The following is a 17,047-nucleotide window of genomic DNA, read 5'->3' as shown; positions in this document are numbered from 1 at the left end:
TCTTTACTTTTCACTCTTGAGTCTGTCGAGCCAACACAGCTAAGAGAGAATAAACTGAATTCTATTATTTCTTGCCCATTCTCAACAGAATTAACTTACCTCCTCCAAACACTTATGCTTGTGAGTAGTCTCCTTGACTTCAGTAGGACTACTCATTTGCATAAATGTTTGCAGGAGTGAAGTCTAAGTTGCAATTGCAGTGCCCAGTTCTGGCCTTAGAGCTGGTCTACACTACAAAGTTATGTTGACGTAAGGGTGCCTTGTGTTGACCCAGTCATGCATATGTCTAGACTTAAATTTGTCTCCCAACGATGTAAGTGCCCTGTTATGCCAACATAGTAACGCCACCTCCGTGAATGACATCGAGCCATGGTCGATGTACTACGGTCAACACATGAGTATAGACACTGTGTTGACCCTAACAGTCCTCTAGCAGCTGTCCCACAATACCCCAAACTGACTGCCGTGGTCACCATTGTGAACTCCACTGCCCAGAGGCCACACAGACTGGAAGCTCAACCCCTCCTCCTTAAATGTGAATTTTAAAAATTCCTTTTCCTGATTGCCCAGCTTGGCAAGCACACCTAGCGGCTCTCCATTGTTGAACGCAACTGCCCAATGATGCACTCATGTCTGAAGTACACAGGAGATAGTGGATCTCCTGGGTGCATGGGGAGAAGACGCTAACAAGCTGTAGAAATGTGGACATCGCCAAGCAGATTGCTTGGGTGATGCACGAGAAGAGGTGCAACAGGGACCAGCAGCAGCGCTGCATGAAAGCCAAGAAGTTGCGGCAGGCATACCAGAAGGGCGGCTCAGGGATGCCAATAATCAATACAGTGCCAAGCTGCAGATCTACCACTCTTAAAACAAGCTGCCTGCCATCTTGGTGGAGACTCCACTACCACCCCACACATCACTCTGGATACCTCGGAGGAGCCTGAGTCCCAGGCCCCTGCCATGAACAGTGAGGAGGAGGAGGTGGATGAGGAAGATGGGGGACAGGCAACTGGGGGATCCAGCTGCGCAGCAAGACAGGACCTGTTTTTGAGTCCACTACAGTCCAGTCAGTCCTGCCAGTCAAGCACAGGTGAACCAGATGCAGAGGAAGGAACTTCGGGTAAGTGTGTAGCTAATTTTTCCATTACTGGGATGGCATCCCCAAAATAGCAGGACACAGCTTTTGACTTTTCAGTAATTTGTTTGTGATAGTAGCAGTGGTATAATTGAGAGAGAGTTGCTATCTTTTCATTCTCCTCTAGACTTAGGCAGGGGGGCCATGCAGAACAGTTGACTTCTTAGAGCAGAAGCACACTTCAAGTGACTAGCATGCAGGAAATGTCAGTGACAAAACTGCTTTTGAGGAAACATGATTAAGGCTTTTTCTACATTAGGAAAAGGAGTAGTATTGTAAAACATGTTAATTTATGCAATAGTCCCAGTGTACATAAACTGAATGATGAATACATATCTCTTCTTATGCTGCCAACTGTCATTTTAAGTATGTTTTCAAATTCTGCTAATAACAATGGCATGATATTCTTAGACTTTTCTCCCCCCGCATAGCGTCATCATGCGAGACACGAGTTTCATAAAAAGGGGTTTCAGAAACACTCTGTGGTCAAGAAAACGTATTCGCTGAGACCAAGGGAAATTAACCCAAGCAAAAGTGAAGTCTAAAAATAGTGGGAGGTGTGACCATAAATAAAAAGTAGATCTCTCACACACGACAGCGCTCCTTACAGCGTACAGGCGTTTTGTTCTGTCGCCATATTGAGACCTAGGAATCCCCTAATGCTTCCGGCCAGGTACCTGCATCCCGCGACGCACCTGAGTCAAGTTCCTCACACGCGCACCCTCCTTAACCGTATCGGGGAGCTTCCTGTGAGGACGGGGGTGACGCGGCGATAACTAGGGGAATTGTTTCGCTGGAGACTGACCAGCCTGGTTTGTGCGGGTGTCAGCCCGCAGCTGTTCCAGTTGTTGGGCCTCCCCCTCGCAGGCTGCCGCTGGTGGGCTCGGCCCCTGCCTCAGGCCCCGACTCTCGCCCCCGGGCCAGGCTGGGCGCGCGCGGCCGGCAGAGCGGAGTCGCTGCCTCCTGAGGCACCGGCTGCGGGGCGTGGGGGGAGGGGTTTAATTCACACGCCCCAAACGCTGCGGGTCTCCTCCCGGCGGCCCTGTGTGTCGTGGCTGGAGAGGGGCCCGAGGCGCCTGTGGCAAGCCAGACAGTCGGGGCAGATTCACCCCTGGCTAGGTCTGCACAACATCGCCGGGCCGCCGCCCCCCGGGCGGCACCTCAGGGGCGGCTGGGGGCGAGGCCGTTGCTCCGGGTGTGGGTACACGAGGGGACTGGCTCGGCCGCTGAGCCGCCTCCCCGCTGACGCTGCAGCTCGCCCGCCCCGCCCCGCCCCCGGCGATAGACCCAAAGGCAGGGGCGCGGCCCGATGACGACAGATGGGCGACGCGGTTCCGGTTACTGCGTGAGTCGCCGGTGCCGCGGCTGAGGGGAGGGGGCTTTGGAAGCGGTTCTGGCCGTTGGAGGCGGGACCCCCCCGCTCCAGTCTCGCGCTGCCGCGCGCGCGGGTAAGTGCGGGGCGGCCGGCCCCCGTGGGTGCTCGTGAGTCAGCGCTGCCGCCAGCCGCCTGCGCTGAGCCTGGGGACGGGACGGGACGGGACTCCCCCCTCACGAGTCATCAGCCGCCCCGCCGGCCGGTATCGCTCGCCTGCGGGCCCCCGGGCCGGGGGGCGGGGCCGCGCGCGCTCTCCGCAGAGCGGTGCGGGGGCTCCCTGGGCGCCGCGGTGGGAAGAAGAGCGACTGTCCCCGCCGGGCCGCAGGAGCTCGGCGGCGCTTTTCCGCTGCGGCGCGCTGCCATGGCCTGGGGCTCAGCGCTGTGTGCAGGCTTCAATCCGACACGGCTGGTGCCCCACCCACCTCCTGCGCCAGGAGCTTCTGTCTGTCCCTGTTCGCCCCTTCATTAAGCCGCCAGTCCGTTCTCCAAAGCCAGAGAAGATTTTCTGTCTTTTTAAAATCTCTTTTCCGCCATCCCCCCCCGCCCCCCGGGTCTCTTAAAATCAAACTTGTGTCTGAATTAATTTTAACTTCTGTTTATAATTAACCTCTAACATCAGGATAACTGAAAGAGTAGAGAAACGTTCTCTACTTTGTTCTGTTTTCCTTTGTGCCTTTCAGGGTACTGTGTATGCATGATAGTTAATTTAACTCTTTTCCCTATACTGTTGGTCTGGTATAGCCCCCTATTTGTCTGCAGGATTTACACATCAACAGGGTGGGGGAAAAGAAAAACACTTAAAAAATAGGATAAGGTGATTGGAAAACCAAAAAAATTATGAGGGACTTCCAACTAAGAACTATATGCAACTACGTTGAATTCTTTTTAAAAAATGAAGAGGTAAAACTGTTTATTGAAAGTGATAGCTTTGGGAAATCTGCAGTAAATAGGCTGTCTAAACAACAAAGAACTTTATTTAAAAACAAACAGACATCTGAGTCATGCTTTCAGAATTCTGTCCTCCTGATATTCTTTCTCCTGCACATGCATTTGGGAGTCATTTTGAACTCAATTTTGACGGGTGGTCACAGAAATTAAATGAGTCTGGTCATAACATAGCATATTGAGGCTGTCCGCCTCTGGGTTTAAAATAAATCTTTAAATAGGTGGTATGTCATCGGTAGCTAAGAGCTGATTTTCTAGAAAAGGATTGAATACTACAGTTATATTTGTTACTACGTGCTCTTGAGCATTAGTTGCTTGTTGAGGCACAGATCAAGGCTTAGAATTGGGGAAAAGCCTGTCTACGGTTCTTGTTTGTCATTGCCCCCAACCCCCTCCCCCCATTTACAGTAGGTTTAAAGTGATACTAATCTGAAGTAGACTTCTTGTGGTATTTCTGAACTATTCTGTCTTCTGTTTCTTGCAGAAACAGTATTGGAGGAAAAAAAGACTTACTCTACAAATTCAAGCTTCTTTAGACAAGATCCACTAAAGCCATCGGAAAGCAAATGTCATCAGAAATGCCAGCAGAAAATCCATTACCCACAGACTTTCCTGATGTGGAAGAAAAGATTAATTCAAATGACAATCAAGTCAAGAAAGGGGAGGCAGGATCAGACAAGACAGAGAGCATTGCAGTGATGTCAAAGAGGCAAATGAAGAAGCTAATGAAGCAGAAACAATGGGAAGAGCAAAGAGATTTACGCAGGTGTGATTTGAATTATGTCTCCTATGTTGCTGATTCCAATCCAGTATTTAATTTTAATGATTATGTATATGAGCAGAATTTATACATAAACTTCATGCACAGCAAAAAAGAGAATTAAAGTCAGTGTTGGTTCAAATGTGGAGTGTGTGAAACATGCTGGGCTTCTCTGTTAGAGCACCAGGGAGAACTTATTTTAGATCAGTGTCCTCAATGGTCTATGATTCAGCAACTGTTTCTCAGCAGGTTGAGGATGTCAGGAGGGTAAACCTGCAAATACTCTGCACTAATTGGCCAGAATGGTTGTTGCTGAGCAACGAGAGATATTATTTCTACTTTCTGAACTGGCTGAGTGTGCTGCCCCTGTATCACTGCCAGCCCCTGTAGCCTGGTGAGCGAGACTAGAACCAGGAATCAGTGAGGGTCTCCTCTTTTTGATAATACAGGATGCTGTCACAATCAGAGTGGCTCATTATCTTTTAGGATGATGTGATGGTAGGAATTTATTTTGGGGGTAAGGAAAGGGGTATCAAAGCATGGGCTCTTCTAGGTCAAGCTGAACCCCCAGTGTTACCCCAATTAGTACCTTCCCAAGACAGTGGCTATTCAGAATGAACTTCTTGAGCCTTAGTTTCCCGCCTTGATCTTGGGCTGACCCTTCCCATCTCTCACACTGTAGCATACTTCCTAAACCACTGAAAAGATATATGTTAGAGTCTGGAGTGTAACATATATTGTTTCACTGAGACCCCTAACTGGCTCTTTTGTCCACAGTGGTTGTATATGACCTGATCCAAGTCCCCTTGAAATAGATGGGATTCTTTCCAGTGGTGTTAGTTAGCTCTGGATCACACACCTAGTGTTACAGGTTTTCTCACTATTCTACAAACATAGAAAAATGAGCCATGGGTTGTTTCTGAACTTGTCTCCATTGCTACACTACGACCCAAGAAACCGGGGCAGCCTCACACTATCTCTTATTTGAACTTTTCAATAAAGTATATGTTAATCTCCTAACATCTGCACCATGCAGAACATCTAACCAGCTGTACAGACCTAGCAATCCTTATTTTTTAACTGTTTATAACTTTTTAGGCAGAGACGAAAAGAGAAACGCCAGAAAAGAAAACTGGAGCGTCAGTATCAGTTGGAATCTAACAATGAAGGGAGTGACAGGAAGCGTATACGTAGGGATGTTGTTCCTAGTACTCTTCGTCTTATTATAGACTGCAGTTTTGACAACTTGATGGTATTAAAGGTAAATGAAATTTTGCTATTGGAAGCACATGGATTCTCTGATACTAATATGGCATGATCTGAGATTGGAAGAACTTGTGGGTAGATGAAAATTAAATAATCTCTTTGTCTTGGTGCATGAGGGATAGCTTATATGTTTGTTTCTTAAATCTGTCAGATTTCAAAATAGTACCGCTATGTAAACTTGCTAAAAATAGCAGTCATCTTCCTGGAGATCTGTTCTTGTAAATTGACTTGATTCCAGAATAGAAAGTAGAACCTTGTCCCTGGTATCAGCCATTAAATTTTCTCATGCTCCAAGAGCACTCTTCTGAGGGGTACTGCAGAGGTCTTTCCTCTCCCCCACGCCGTCTCCTGTTCCAACTATGTTTGAGGCCCCTAGCAGAGTTAGTGAGAACACATGGGATACAGCGTGTTCAGTATTATGGTGATACTCAGCTCTGTTTCAGTCACATCAAAGCTGTATGGTCCAGTAGAACAAGTAATGTAGAATTTTTATGACATCTCAGAATGGATGAAGTCGAATTGGCTTCTGGATTATAAAGAAAACATTGGAGTGATTTTGGTGGGTAGGGGTATGGAATAAGGAGAATCAGAAACGGCACCCCCTATACTCCAAGGGAGTGTTTCCACCATTTGTAAGCCAGGTGCCATCCAGAGCCGTCCCTAGGGTACAGCAAATCGATGCAACTGCCCTGGGCCCCGCACTTCGTGGGGAGGTGAGGCGGGGGAGCAAAGAGGAGCCCCCCTACCAATCTCGCCCAACCCCTCCAGCGCTTCCTGCCCACCTGCGGGCCCCGCTGATCAGCGGCTCTTCCTCCCTCCCAGTGTCTATGGCCCTTTCAGCGTCTGGAGGCGCTGGTGGGGTGGGGAGCGAGGGCTCAACGCGCTCGGGGGAGGGGGTGGAACAGGGCAGATGGGGCCTCGGGGGAAAGGGGTGGAGTGGGGACGGCGCCTGGGCAGAGCCAGGGGGAGAACCCCCTGGCAGATAGAAACTTGGTGCCTATGTCCCGGGCCCTGCACCCCTCTAGGGATGACCCTGGTGACATCTGAGTTTTACTGTACTACTTGTTGACTAAATAGCAGCTGTAGACAAAAAGGCATATTTTTTTTACCTACATCTGGCGAGAAGAGTGTGCCCTTTTCTTTTTTGATGCAAGCCTTTCTATCATCATCTGTCTTTATTATTTGTATTATTATAGCACTTAGGAGCCCTTGTCATGGATCAGGACCCTATTGTCGTAGGTGCTGTACAAATACAGACCCTAAGGACGGTCTCTGCCCTGAAGAATTGACAGTCTGAGTAATGAGTCAAGACTAAACCACCATATTACACTGGTGAGGCTGCACATTGAAACGCTCAAATACAAACTAGCGCAAAATACACAGGCAGCTAGAGTGTAATACAGGGAGCATATAACACTAGTACTCAGTGTCACTGTTGTCCAGTAGGTTTCTGGGTAGAGTTCAAAGTGATTGTCTGAACCTATTAAAGTCCTAAATGAGTTGGAACCCAGTTACCTGAGGCATTTCTCTTTGTCATACTGTCACAAGTGAGATCAGAGGTGCTCCTTTGAGATACATGAGAGGTTGCTGCTGGTAGGGCATTTTCTATAAAAGTTTCTAGACTCTCGAATGCACTTCCTTCCTTTGCGTGCAAAGCCCGTAGTTTTTCTCAGGTATTTATGCAGGCTGACGGATTATAGGTGGAGGGTCTGGCGAGTTTGATTGTTTCCTGGTACGGTTGGTTAGAGGGAGGCCATTGTTTGTTTGTTTTTTTGTTTGTCATTTTTTGGATAGTCTAAACATTGTTTTTATTTCAGTTACATAAAAACATTGTATTGATGAACTTCATATCCATGACTTGTTTGAAATAATAAAAAAATAGTAAATTTCCCTGGGGTGTGTTGTGTGGGTGTGAAAGGGTGTTTTTATAGTTAAAATAAACATGATAAAGGAGTCTATTCTGTTCCTGGAAGTAGTTACAATCTGTAACTCAATAGTAATATGTGTATGTTCTATGTAATAAGTCAATGAGTGACTGAATAATAATGTGACTCGAGTCACAATTATTGTAATAGTTGTTAAATACGTACTCTATGGGAGATGCATATATTTGTGTGTGTACATAATTCCCTCACAGCTGTCATTCTCCTTTTCTCTCGAAGGGTCTGATGCTTTCCCACTCAGGAATCTATTTTGCTGGTTAAAAGCTTCCTTTCTCTCTCTCTAGCGTCTGACTGACTCTTGGTAAAGCATTTTGTGGTGATCTGTCTGAAGGACTGTATAAAAACAAATTGTGTTACATACAGGATGTCAAGAAGCTTCACAAGCAAATTCAGAGATGTTATGCAGAAAACCGTAAAGCATTACATCCTGTACAGGTATGTTACAACAACTGTCTATATTTGAGCACTGGCCATGCTTAGTGAAGTACAGAGCATGTAGAAGAGGCAGTCCTTGCCCAAAAGAGTATAATTTTAGTAAAATGAAAAAAATAACTTGGTTTGATCATATTTCTGTCATTCCTGTATTAAAGGAATGCTAACACTACCTTCCTGATAGTGACCACCATAAAAATACCTACATAGATGAAAAGGCATATGAATGTCAGTATAAAAGCTGCCAGTCCAAGATAGCTTTTGGATGTACACTTTTCTTTCTGCAGGACATAAGGCAAAAAATGCTTAGTTGTTAACCCTTTGTACTGACCATTAAAAAATGTTCTTAGTGCCAGATTCCTCTGGTAAATAATGAAAGTGAGTTTTAGTTAACACTTCAGAATAAAAAGCTTGTCTGATAAAGCATATGTGGTGACAAATCAGCATCTTGAATTTGGATATTTTGCACTTTTTTTTTTTTTTTTGTATCCCTCTTAAGTTTTACTTGACCAGTCATGGAGGCCAGTTGAAGAACAACATGAATGAAAATGACAAAGGATGGGTCAACTGGAAGGTAATGACAGAAAATTAAGCAATTCTGTGACTCTGAAATTTCCCAAGAAAAATACAGTCTTAATATTCATTCAAAGATTGCTACAGTTTCTTTGGCTTGTATCTCTTCCATGTACTGTATTTTATCAAGACATCAAAAAAGTGGTGTGTGTTTAGCTCTTAATGACTTCAGTTTTGAGTGAATTTAGTGTTCATACGAGTGACTGCCCTGACTTGAGACTAGCTTTGCATAAGTTGGCATTTCTTCAGTTAATATTGCTGATGCATCTCTGTGCTGACTTGTAATGCTCCAACTCCTTGATTCTTGCTATTCCTGGCTTTTTATCTCAGATTGTATTGACTAACCGTGAAACTAAATACATCTGTTATGCCTTGATCAAGACTAGATTCTGGTTTCCAGAGGTGAAATGCTAATGAGCTGGCCCATACTACCTTGCCTGGCTCCAGAAAATAACGCCAGTACTGTCAAGAATAGCACATTCAGTAAGATTGCTGACATGCTGGGTTTCTTATCCTTGTAACTCTTTTTTCTTTAATAATGTTCCTATGTTATTTTAATTATTTGCATAAGGAAGGATTGCTTAGGAGGAGGTCAGAATTCCTTACTCAGCTCTGTCAAATGTTGTGTGACCTTGAGCAAATCTCTTTGGGTATATCTACACTGCAATAAAACACCCATGGCTGGCCTGTTAGTGTTGGGCTAAAAAATGATTTTAAAATAACATATGACTAGAGGCTTACCATCCCCTGATGGTAGTCTGGGTGGCCCTAACTTCTTCAGATACCCACATTAGGGGTGTCTGTCCAGTCTGTTGGGTCTGATTCCACCACACAACTACTCCCTCTCTTGAAAGTGATCATTTTTAAACCATGTGATAAATCTGTACGTGGTCTTTTTCCTATCCTGGCATTCTTTCTTAACAACACTTGAGTGTTTGCAGAGAAGTGGCATATCTTGAGCTATTCTTCCCTTCCTGCTTGATTTTTCTTACAGCACCTATTAAACTAAACCAATATATTCATACAATAACTTGGTCAACAAACTGTATTCATAAATTATAGACCAGTTCCATCACACAAGTCCTGGTGACTGCTTTTTAAAAGCTGCAGCAGAAACCTTTCTTGCCAAGCAATAGCTGAGCATCAGGCGGGGGGAGGGAGGGGCGGCATAGCTCAGTGGTTTGAGCATTGGCCTGCTAAACCCAGGGTTGTGAGTTCAATCCTTGAGGGGACCATTTAGGGACCTGGGGCAAAAATTGGGGATTGGTCCTGCTTTGAGCAGGGGGTTGGACTAGATGACCTCCTGAGGTCCCTTCCAGCCCTGATATTCTATGATTCATTTATTCTGGCTTCCCTTTCGAAAAAAGGTCTTGGAAGTGACTTAGGTCCACAGGGACTTTCCACAGGGAGTCACAAGTGTTTGACCTCTTCTGCAATTCCTCTGGACTCTCAGAAGGCCTTAAACTTTTCACAAGCCACTGCTTCAGAGAGCTATGCTGGGAACTGTGGGTTCGATACCGAGAAAGCAGTACGGTGGATATGGGACAAAACTGTATTTGACTTGGCATGGGCAGCATGGACACACTGCTCCATTGGTACTTCTGCTGGTGTTTAGCCTGGCCATGCATTATTCAATAGCATGTGTAACATTTGAACTTCTTTGTATCTCAAAGGATATCCATATTTCATCAGAGCATTATAGTGAGCTAATGAAGAAGGAAGACCTTGTGTATCTTACATCAGACTCCCCTGACGTGCTGAATGAACTAGATGAGACTAAAGCCTATGTAATTGGAGGTCTGGTGGATCACAATCACCACAAGGTAGACGGATATTACTTTCTTTAAAGCTGCTCTTTCAGCATCTAATTCAGTGTTATTACTGTACACATGCAAATCAGCAAAAATGGATACTTATTTAAAAAACATATTGGTTGATTTTGTGCAATAAAACTCTTAAAAACCAAAACGTTGTTGTGGAGGTGGTTGTATGTAGTGATTTTTTTGCTGATTTCTTTTTTTAAATATGTTTTGATTTTATCTTTTACTTCAAATCTATAATGATCCATGCTTAAATTTAATCTTCTGTTGTACCCACTGAAGGCCAGATTTTCTGAAAGAGATCTTTGGTTTGTGTGTATTCAGTTATTCACTTGCATGTGTAAACGGAATTGTCATGATTGTACATGTAATGGATCTTGGACATCCTTCTTTAATAACTTGGTTTGTCAATATGGCCTAATCAAGGAACACATTTGCCTCTGGGTTCTAGTTCAATGCCTGGACATGGCGTTGTACTCTGTGCAATTGGCATGTCAGTTAGACTGCTACTGGAAGGGTTAGAGCACTATTAAAAATTATTTCCTTTGGATAGTGTACCGAACTAATGCCCTTTGACCTATTTAATAGTTCATGTGTCATAAAAAAATTTGGGGGATAAATTTTGTCTTGGCAAATGATTCTTCAGAACAAAGCAGGTTGAGCTACTGTCAAAGGCTGAGAACTAAATAAGGCTCTATTTGCTTGCAGAATGTAGTCACTGCAGTACCAATTCCTTACTTTTTCATAAGCGTTAAAGTAGTACTGGAATTTAAAAAAAAACCAAAAACACTACTCTGTAGCGTCTCTTTTTAAAAAAAATAAACAAACAGCTCAGGTAAAATTGAGTTTGAATGTTCTCTAAACAAGATACAAATCTGAATGATTTGTATTATTTCTTACTGTGTTGAACACAAACACTCCCTTAAAACAGACTGTATTTCCCACTTTGTCTTGAGTTGCAACAGTATGACACTGCTTGCAAAACCCCTGCCTGAAAACAGTAATTCTTATTCATTTTGTCTTTCTTTCCCAGTAGTAGAAAGCTCATTTGTATTGTACAGTCTGATCAAAAATCATGATTCTTGGTTAACCTTTTTGGGGGGGTGTCTTTGCTACAGGGGATTACTTACAAAAAAGCACTAGAACAGGGAATTGGTCATGTGCAGCTTCCTCTTGGAAATTTTGTGAAAATGAACAGCCGGAAAGTATTGGCAGTTAATCATGGTAAGTCATGAGTTTGAAAAATAAAAATGAAAATGTTACAGAATGTGTCAGCAATATCAAATTATATGAATCTTCAAAAGTACGTCAGCATATAAAGACCTAATTCTTATTTCAGTAGTGGCTGGATGCCTTTAATCTTTATAAAAGTGAGATTTTTTTTCCAACCGTGCCTGAGTGACTTAGGAACTTAAGTCCCATTGAGTTGTCGTATGGAAAACATGCCACTCTTGAAAATCCTACCCACAGTGGCTAAATTCCCTCCTTGAAAACGGTCAAAGGACCAGAATATTAGGATATACCCTTGTGTTTCTATTCCCTTTAAAAGATAAATGCAAGGGATGAAAAACTGCCACTGTTTCACAGTTTAGGTGTGCATTGATTTTCGTGGTGGATAGTTGCACAATTTGTTCAACTTGCTAGTAGCAAAATTCTGTTTTCTCTCCCCGATTCTTTCTTTTGCATTGGCATTTAGCAAGAGCCCAAAATGTGTGTACTTGGTTTTCGGAGTCTGTTAGATTGAGGTATGCAACCACACTCTCCACCTAATCTTTTTTTAAAAAAAAAAAGCCCTTAGTCTTTCAGTTCTGACACCTGCGACCTTTAACTAATTAGTTAGATTTAAATATAAGCATATGCAATATGGTTGTTCCTCAACCTTTTTTAAATTTGGTTTTACTATTTTGTGTCTTTATTTTGCACCTTTTGAATTTCTTCTACCTTCTCTTATTTTATTGAAAATGTCTAAAAGTATTTTATTCTCTTAAATATTATCAAATGAGGATGATGTATGCAATGGCATGCTCATCCAATCTCAGAATTGCCAGTGGATGTACATCATAAATTTAGCAGAGAATCAGCTATAACTTTGAATCTTAAGTCACTAATTAATGATTAAGCTTAAGTATTACCAAAACCCAAATATTGGAAACCTTTCACACACACACAGCTGTAGCTTTAAATCTTGTATCACAAGGTAGAGAACAGGGTTCCACATATTATCCATAAAAAACTGCAGGATGTTAGCTAGGTCCATTTTAGTAGTTCTCCTGCAACAGTCGTATACTGACCTCTAGTACAGGGGTAGGCAAACTACGGCCCAGGGGCCGCATCCAGCCCTCCAGATGTTTTTAATCTGGCCCTCAAGCTCCCACCCGGGAGCAGGGTCCGGGGCTTGACCCGCTCTGTGCAGCTCCCAGAAGCAGCAGCATGTCTCCTCTCCTGGTCCTACGCACAGGGGCAGCCAAGGGCTCCACATGCTGCCCCCGCCTCAAGCGCTGCCCCCACTGTTCCCATTGGTCGGGAACCACAGCAGGTGCAGGGGTGGCGCCCATGGACAGGGTAGCGCACAGAGCCGCCTGGCTGTGCCTCCATGTAGGAGCCGGAGGAGGGACATGCTGCTGCTGCTTCTGGGAGCTGCTTGAGGTAAGCACCCCGCAGAGCCTGCACCCCAGACTCACTCCCGTGCTCGAACCTCCTGCACCACTCCTGATCCTCCTCCCACCTTCTGAACCCCTCAGTCCTAGCCCAGAGCACCCTCCTGCACCCCCAACCCCTCATCCTCAGGCCCACCAGCCAGAGCCCTCCCCTTCCCTGCACCCCAACCCTCTGCCCCAGCCCGGAGTTCCCTCCCACATCCTGAACTCATTTCTGGCCCCACCCTAGAGCCCACACCCCCAGCCAGAGCCCTCACCCCCTCCCACACCCCAACCCCCAGTTTCATGAGCATTCATGGCCCGCCATACAATTTCCCTACACAGATGTTGTACTTGGGCCAAAAAGTTTGCCCACCCCTGCTCTAGTATAATTTCTGGGAGCTATCTTCTAGGGTGGGAGTCGGATCGCAGTTCTGTTCCTGACTCTTCTGCTGATCCACTGTGTGTTTTGGGGCAAGTCTCTTAGCCTCTCTGACTCTTTTGTATCTATCTGTAAAATGGGATTTTTTTTATGTTTATGTGCCATTGTAAAGCATTTTGAGAACAATAATTGAAAAGCACTAAACACATAAAATACTTCTATTAAAATCCAGTGTTAATGCAGTATCCGTGCTGAGGATTTTAGGCACAAAAGACAGGAAATTCAAAATTTAACTATTGTAATTCAATCCCTTGCACATATTGCAACCTTAATATTATTTGGCCCAATTTTAATAGGAATACTTGCATGCAAAGTACAACTTGACATGAATAAGGATGGCAGAATTGGGCCACCCCCATTCTGTATCTGTATGTATAACGTAAGGGATATTTTCGTGTTGTTTTTTTTTTTAAACTATAAATATATATATTTGCATTTATTTCACTATGTGCTATTGCACAGTGAAACACCTGTTTGGTTCTAACTCTGCTGTTCTTGGAAATGAAAGGTATAGTACCAGGTCCCACAGGCTGGGCTCTCTTGCTATTGTCTCGGGGGGCATGAGGAGGGATAGATCCATACCATAAACATTTTAGTAGGGTTACTATTCTGTCAAGCATTTTAATTAAATAGAACCCCCGGGTGGTGGAAAATGGACAAGAACAGTGTTAAATTTACATTTGAGATATAATTAGAGCTCATGGAGGATTTTTAGCGTGGGCTCTGGGAGGGAGCTTGGGGCATGGGAGGGGGGCAGTGCACAGATTCCCAGCCAATGGGAGTTGTGTTGATAGTGCTCGGGGCAGGGGCAGCACACAGAGCCACCTGCTGCGCTTCTGCCTAGAAGCAGCCGGGACAGGTCACCGCTTGCAGGGAGCTGCCCAAGGTGAGCAGCCCCTGGATCTGGCACCCCCTCCCGCACCCAAACTCCCTCCCAGAGTCTGTGCTTCACAGCCCCTTCTGTACCCCAACCCCCTGCTGGCTCCACACCAATTGGACTATAAACCAGAATTTCAATGAAGATCAGAAATGCTGGTTTGTAGAGCTTTCTGGTTGGTGAAGTGCCAGATAAAACAGCTTTTACTGTACTTGGTTTAGGATTTAAAAGATTCTCATCTTTTGGATCCAAAATGCCGTATCATTAATAGCCAAGAGAGGATTATATGGATAAGTAACTTTGTTTCCTCCAGTTAAACGCAACATTCTAAGACTAGTACTTTGTAATATTGGAAAACATTGTTTAAAATTTCCCTCCACCTCTGAACATTCTTTCTAGTTCTGGCAGCTGTATTGAGACCACTCTCTCTATCAAGACTGTGAGCTAGGAACTGCTGGCTTGGATGTTGCGTCCCTCTCAGCATTAGGCAGAGGTTAAGCAACTTTCCTCCATTTCCCCATCTGTAAAATGTAGATATTTACTTGTCTGTTTGGAGGATCATTGTGCGGATTTAACTGCTTATAAAGCACTAAGAAGTTTAAGCATACTACACATAGAGTAATTACAAAATATTATAAGAAGGCAGGTCAAATTTAGGGCCTACATTAACTTATGTCCTTTTATTTAAAAACAAATGCAACTAAATCAGTGTGGCATAACTGTGATGGTCCCATTTTTCCATTGTCAGAGTGCGGTGGGTGGAAGAGATGACAACTGTTTCTGTTTGGGTAATGATCTTTTCTTCACCATTCTTTAGTGTAGTAAAAGGAAGCAAATACATTGTGTGCCTGGGTTGGGTGTGTCTCCATGACTTTGTAAGGCTGTTCTACATAATTTTCAAAGCATACTTATTTTGGGGGCAGAGGGAAAGCTCATACAAGAACTTACTGCTGCAGCAGTACTGCATTTTCTGTTTAATCCAGAGGGCTTTATTTATTTCGCATTGTTGCAGGAAGAGGTAAGATCCTTGCAACTGTTGGCTTATGTTTTTAAATGTGTGTTCTTTAAAAATTAGTCTCTGTTCCTGTCAGAAATTCAGTTACTTCACTATTGAAGAGCTGGTCGTCTCTCTTGGTTGCAGTGTTTGAGATAATCCTCTCTTATCTGGAGAAGAGAAACTGGAAGGAAGCATTTTTCAGTGTCTTGCCACCGCGGAAAGGGGCCAGTCCTCTGGGCGAAGCCAATGACGCCTCCAAATGTGAGCTGTGTGAAAAAGAAGCCGGTGAAGATAATAGCTCGGACAGCGACTAGGCAACTGTGGAAGCAGGCAGGAATGTAAAGTGCATGTGGCACAAAGGATAGAAATGAGACATGAGTTAGATGAAACCTCTGAGAACAATCTATCGAACTAGTGGTATTTAATTGTTTAAGTGGCTACACTTGGAAAGGAGTGGTAAAGATAAATGTTATTTTTACCTTGAAAATACTTCCTTTTTTTCGCTTTTTATAAAGTAAATTAATGGCAAATGCAGAACTTATTTTGTTATGGAAGCTAATATTTATTTTCCTTTTTAAAATATTTTATTTGATACATACAGAACGGTTTTACTTTCTTGAAGCTTGTGATGGAAGCTAATAATTAATGTGTTAGTAACTGTCCCTGTTTTGTGCATGTACCCTTGATATTTTATTATTATTCTCTACCCACCCCTATCCTATATTATGTCTTAAAAGCAATGAGTGTCAAAGGTCAATGAATCTAAAATCTCCTTCTGGCATTGCCTGTTGCAAAGTGTGTATAACTTCTCACCGTCAGTGGGGGCTTTTCTGAGCAAAGAATGGTCTTATAGTCTCTGAAAAAACATTGGGAGCCAAGAACTCTGCTTTGGGCCTGCTTTGGATACTTTTTTAAGACATAATTTTTTTTAAAAACATCCTCTGTCACAGCAGACCTGCCTTCTCTGGCAGGATTGTGCGTATTTCAAAAAGAGTTACTCTTCTTGCCTCTTGAACTGAAGCTCTCTGTTCTAACTAAATTTTTTAAATAGCCATTTCAGTACTCCTGAAGCAGGCCAAAAGACAGCCTTGTGGGGCGGAAGGTGTCCTTTTGCACCAGAGGAGCCATTCTCTCATCCCTTTCTGCAGAGACTATCCAGAAGGGAGCCAGTTGTAGTGTAGCTTTTGGGATGTGGACAAGTATCTACAGAGAGCAATTCTGCAATCATCAATAGACTCCCCAAGAGCATTTGGAGGGTAGCAGCTTCTGGTCACTTTTGGCGTGGGCTGGTTTTGAACAGGTGATATAGATGTGACTGGCTCTGTATCCAGATCCAGTCCTCCCTCCACTGTCACCACTTTCAGACTGGGAGTTGAACTGGAATATGTGTAGATGTACATGTGGCCTATAGTTTTACAGGGTTGGCAACAAGCAAATTATGATTTGACATGTTCAGTGTGATCATTTTAATGCTTTTTTAATATAAATTTTGAGAACTCTTTGGGCAGCCATCTGATAAACTACAGTGAAGATTCATCTGCCTTAGGTCGTGGGCAACAGTTTGTTGCTCAAATAAAATACTGTGGTGGGGTTATTGTGTAGATATGCCAAGAAATGTGTTAAATTTTGTCTCTGAACCTGGAGAAACTTCTGGACAAAAGCATTGTCTTGTTTTGTTTTGAAGAGCCAAAGAAATATACAGCATAAACAAAGTAAAGCACTTGCCAGTACCAGTTTCCTCTGTTAGTAAGTAAATGTCTAAAATAGCAAAGGTACAAAGTGTATATTTTACAATTGAGGTATTGCATACTGCTGCACATAGTATTCATTAAATCTGATCTAAGCA

The 17,047-nt window shown here is 43.8% G+C and overlaps 2 protein-coding genes across 6 annotated transcripts in view; one reads left to right on the top strand and one right to left on the bottom strand.

Annotated features, from left to right (window-relative positions):
* LOC102947459 (microsomal triglyceride transfer protein) overlaps nucleotides 1–2,072 on the bottom strand; it is a 45,007-nt gene extending 42,935 nt beyond the window's left edge. Inside the window, exon 1 of one of the 4 annotated variants that reach the window (XM_043545215.1) lies at nucleotides 1,941–2,072. The gene's annotated coding sequence lies outside the window, so the exon portion shown is untranslated. Of the gene's footprint in view, nucleotides 1–1,743 lie in introns of all 4 variants that reach the window. The other 3 variants (XM_037896956.2, XM_037896957.2, XM_037896955.2) reach the window with 3 other exon arrangements.
* Nucleotides 2,073–2,357: 285 nt separating this feature from the next.
* On the top strand, nucleotides 2,358–17,047 carry TRMT10A (tRNA methyltransferase 10A). 2 transcript variants are annotated; one of them, XM_037896960.2, is made up of 8 exons: nucleotides 2,358–2,583; nucleotides 3,940–4,221; nucleotides 5,314–5,476; nucleotides 7,788–7,859; nucleotides 8,356–8,430; nucleotides 10,103–10,252; nucleotides 11,368–11,473; nucleotides 15,346–17,047. In XM_037896960.2, the coding sequence occupies exons 2-8, from the start codon at nucleotides 4,022–4,024 to the stop codon at nucleotides 15,513–15,515; spliced, it is 936 nt and encodes a 311-aa protein (XP_037752888.1). In that variant the 5' UTR covers nucleotides 2,358–2,583; nucleotides 3,940–4,021; the 3' UTR covers nucleotides 15,516–17,047. The 2 variants fall into 2 exon arrangements, with proteins under 2 accessions (XP_037752888.1, XP_043401153.1); XM_043545218.1 differs by lacking the exon at nucleotides 15,346–17,047 and adding an exon at nucleotides 14,604–15,339.

The sequence above is a fragment of the Chelonia mydas genome, chromosome 4 (genome assembly GCF_015237465.2).
Source record: "Chelonia mydas isolate rCheMyd1 chromosome 4, rCheMyd1.pri.v2, whole genome shotgun sequence".
Classification (NCBI taxonomy): Eukaryota; Metazoa; Chordata; order Testudines; family Cheloniidae; genus Chelonia; species Chelonia mydas.
Note: the sequence above shows the minus strand (reverse complement) of the source record. Positions and strands in the feature narration are given on the sequence as shown.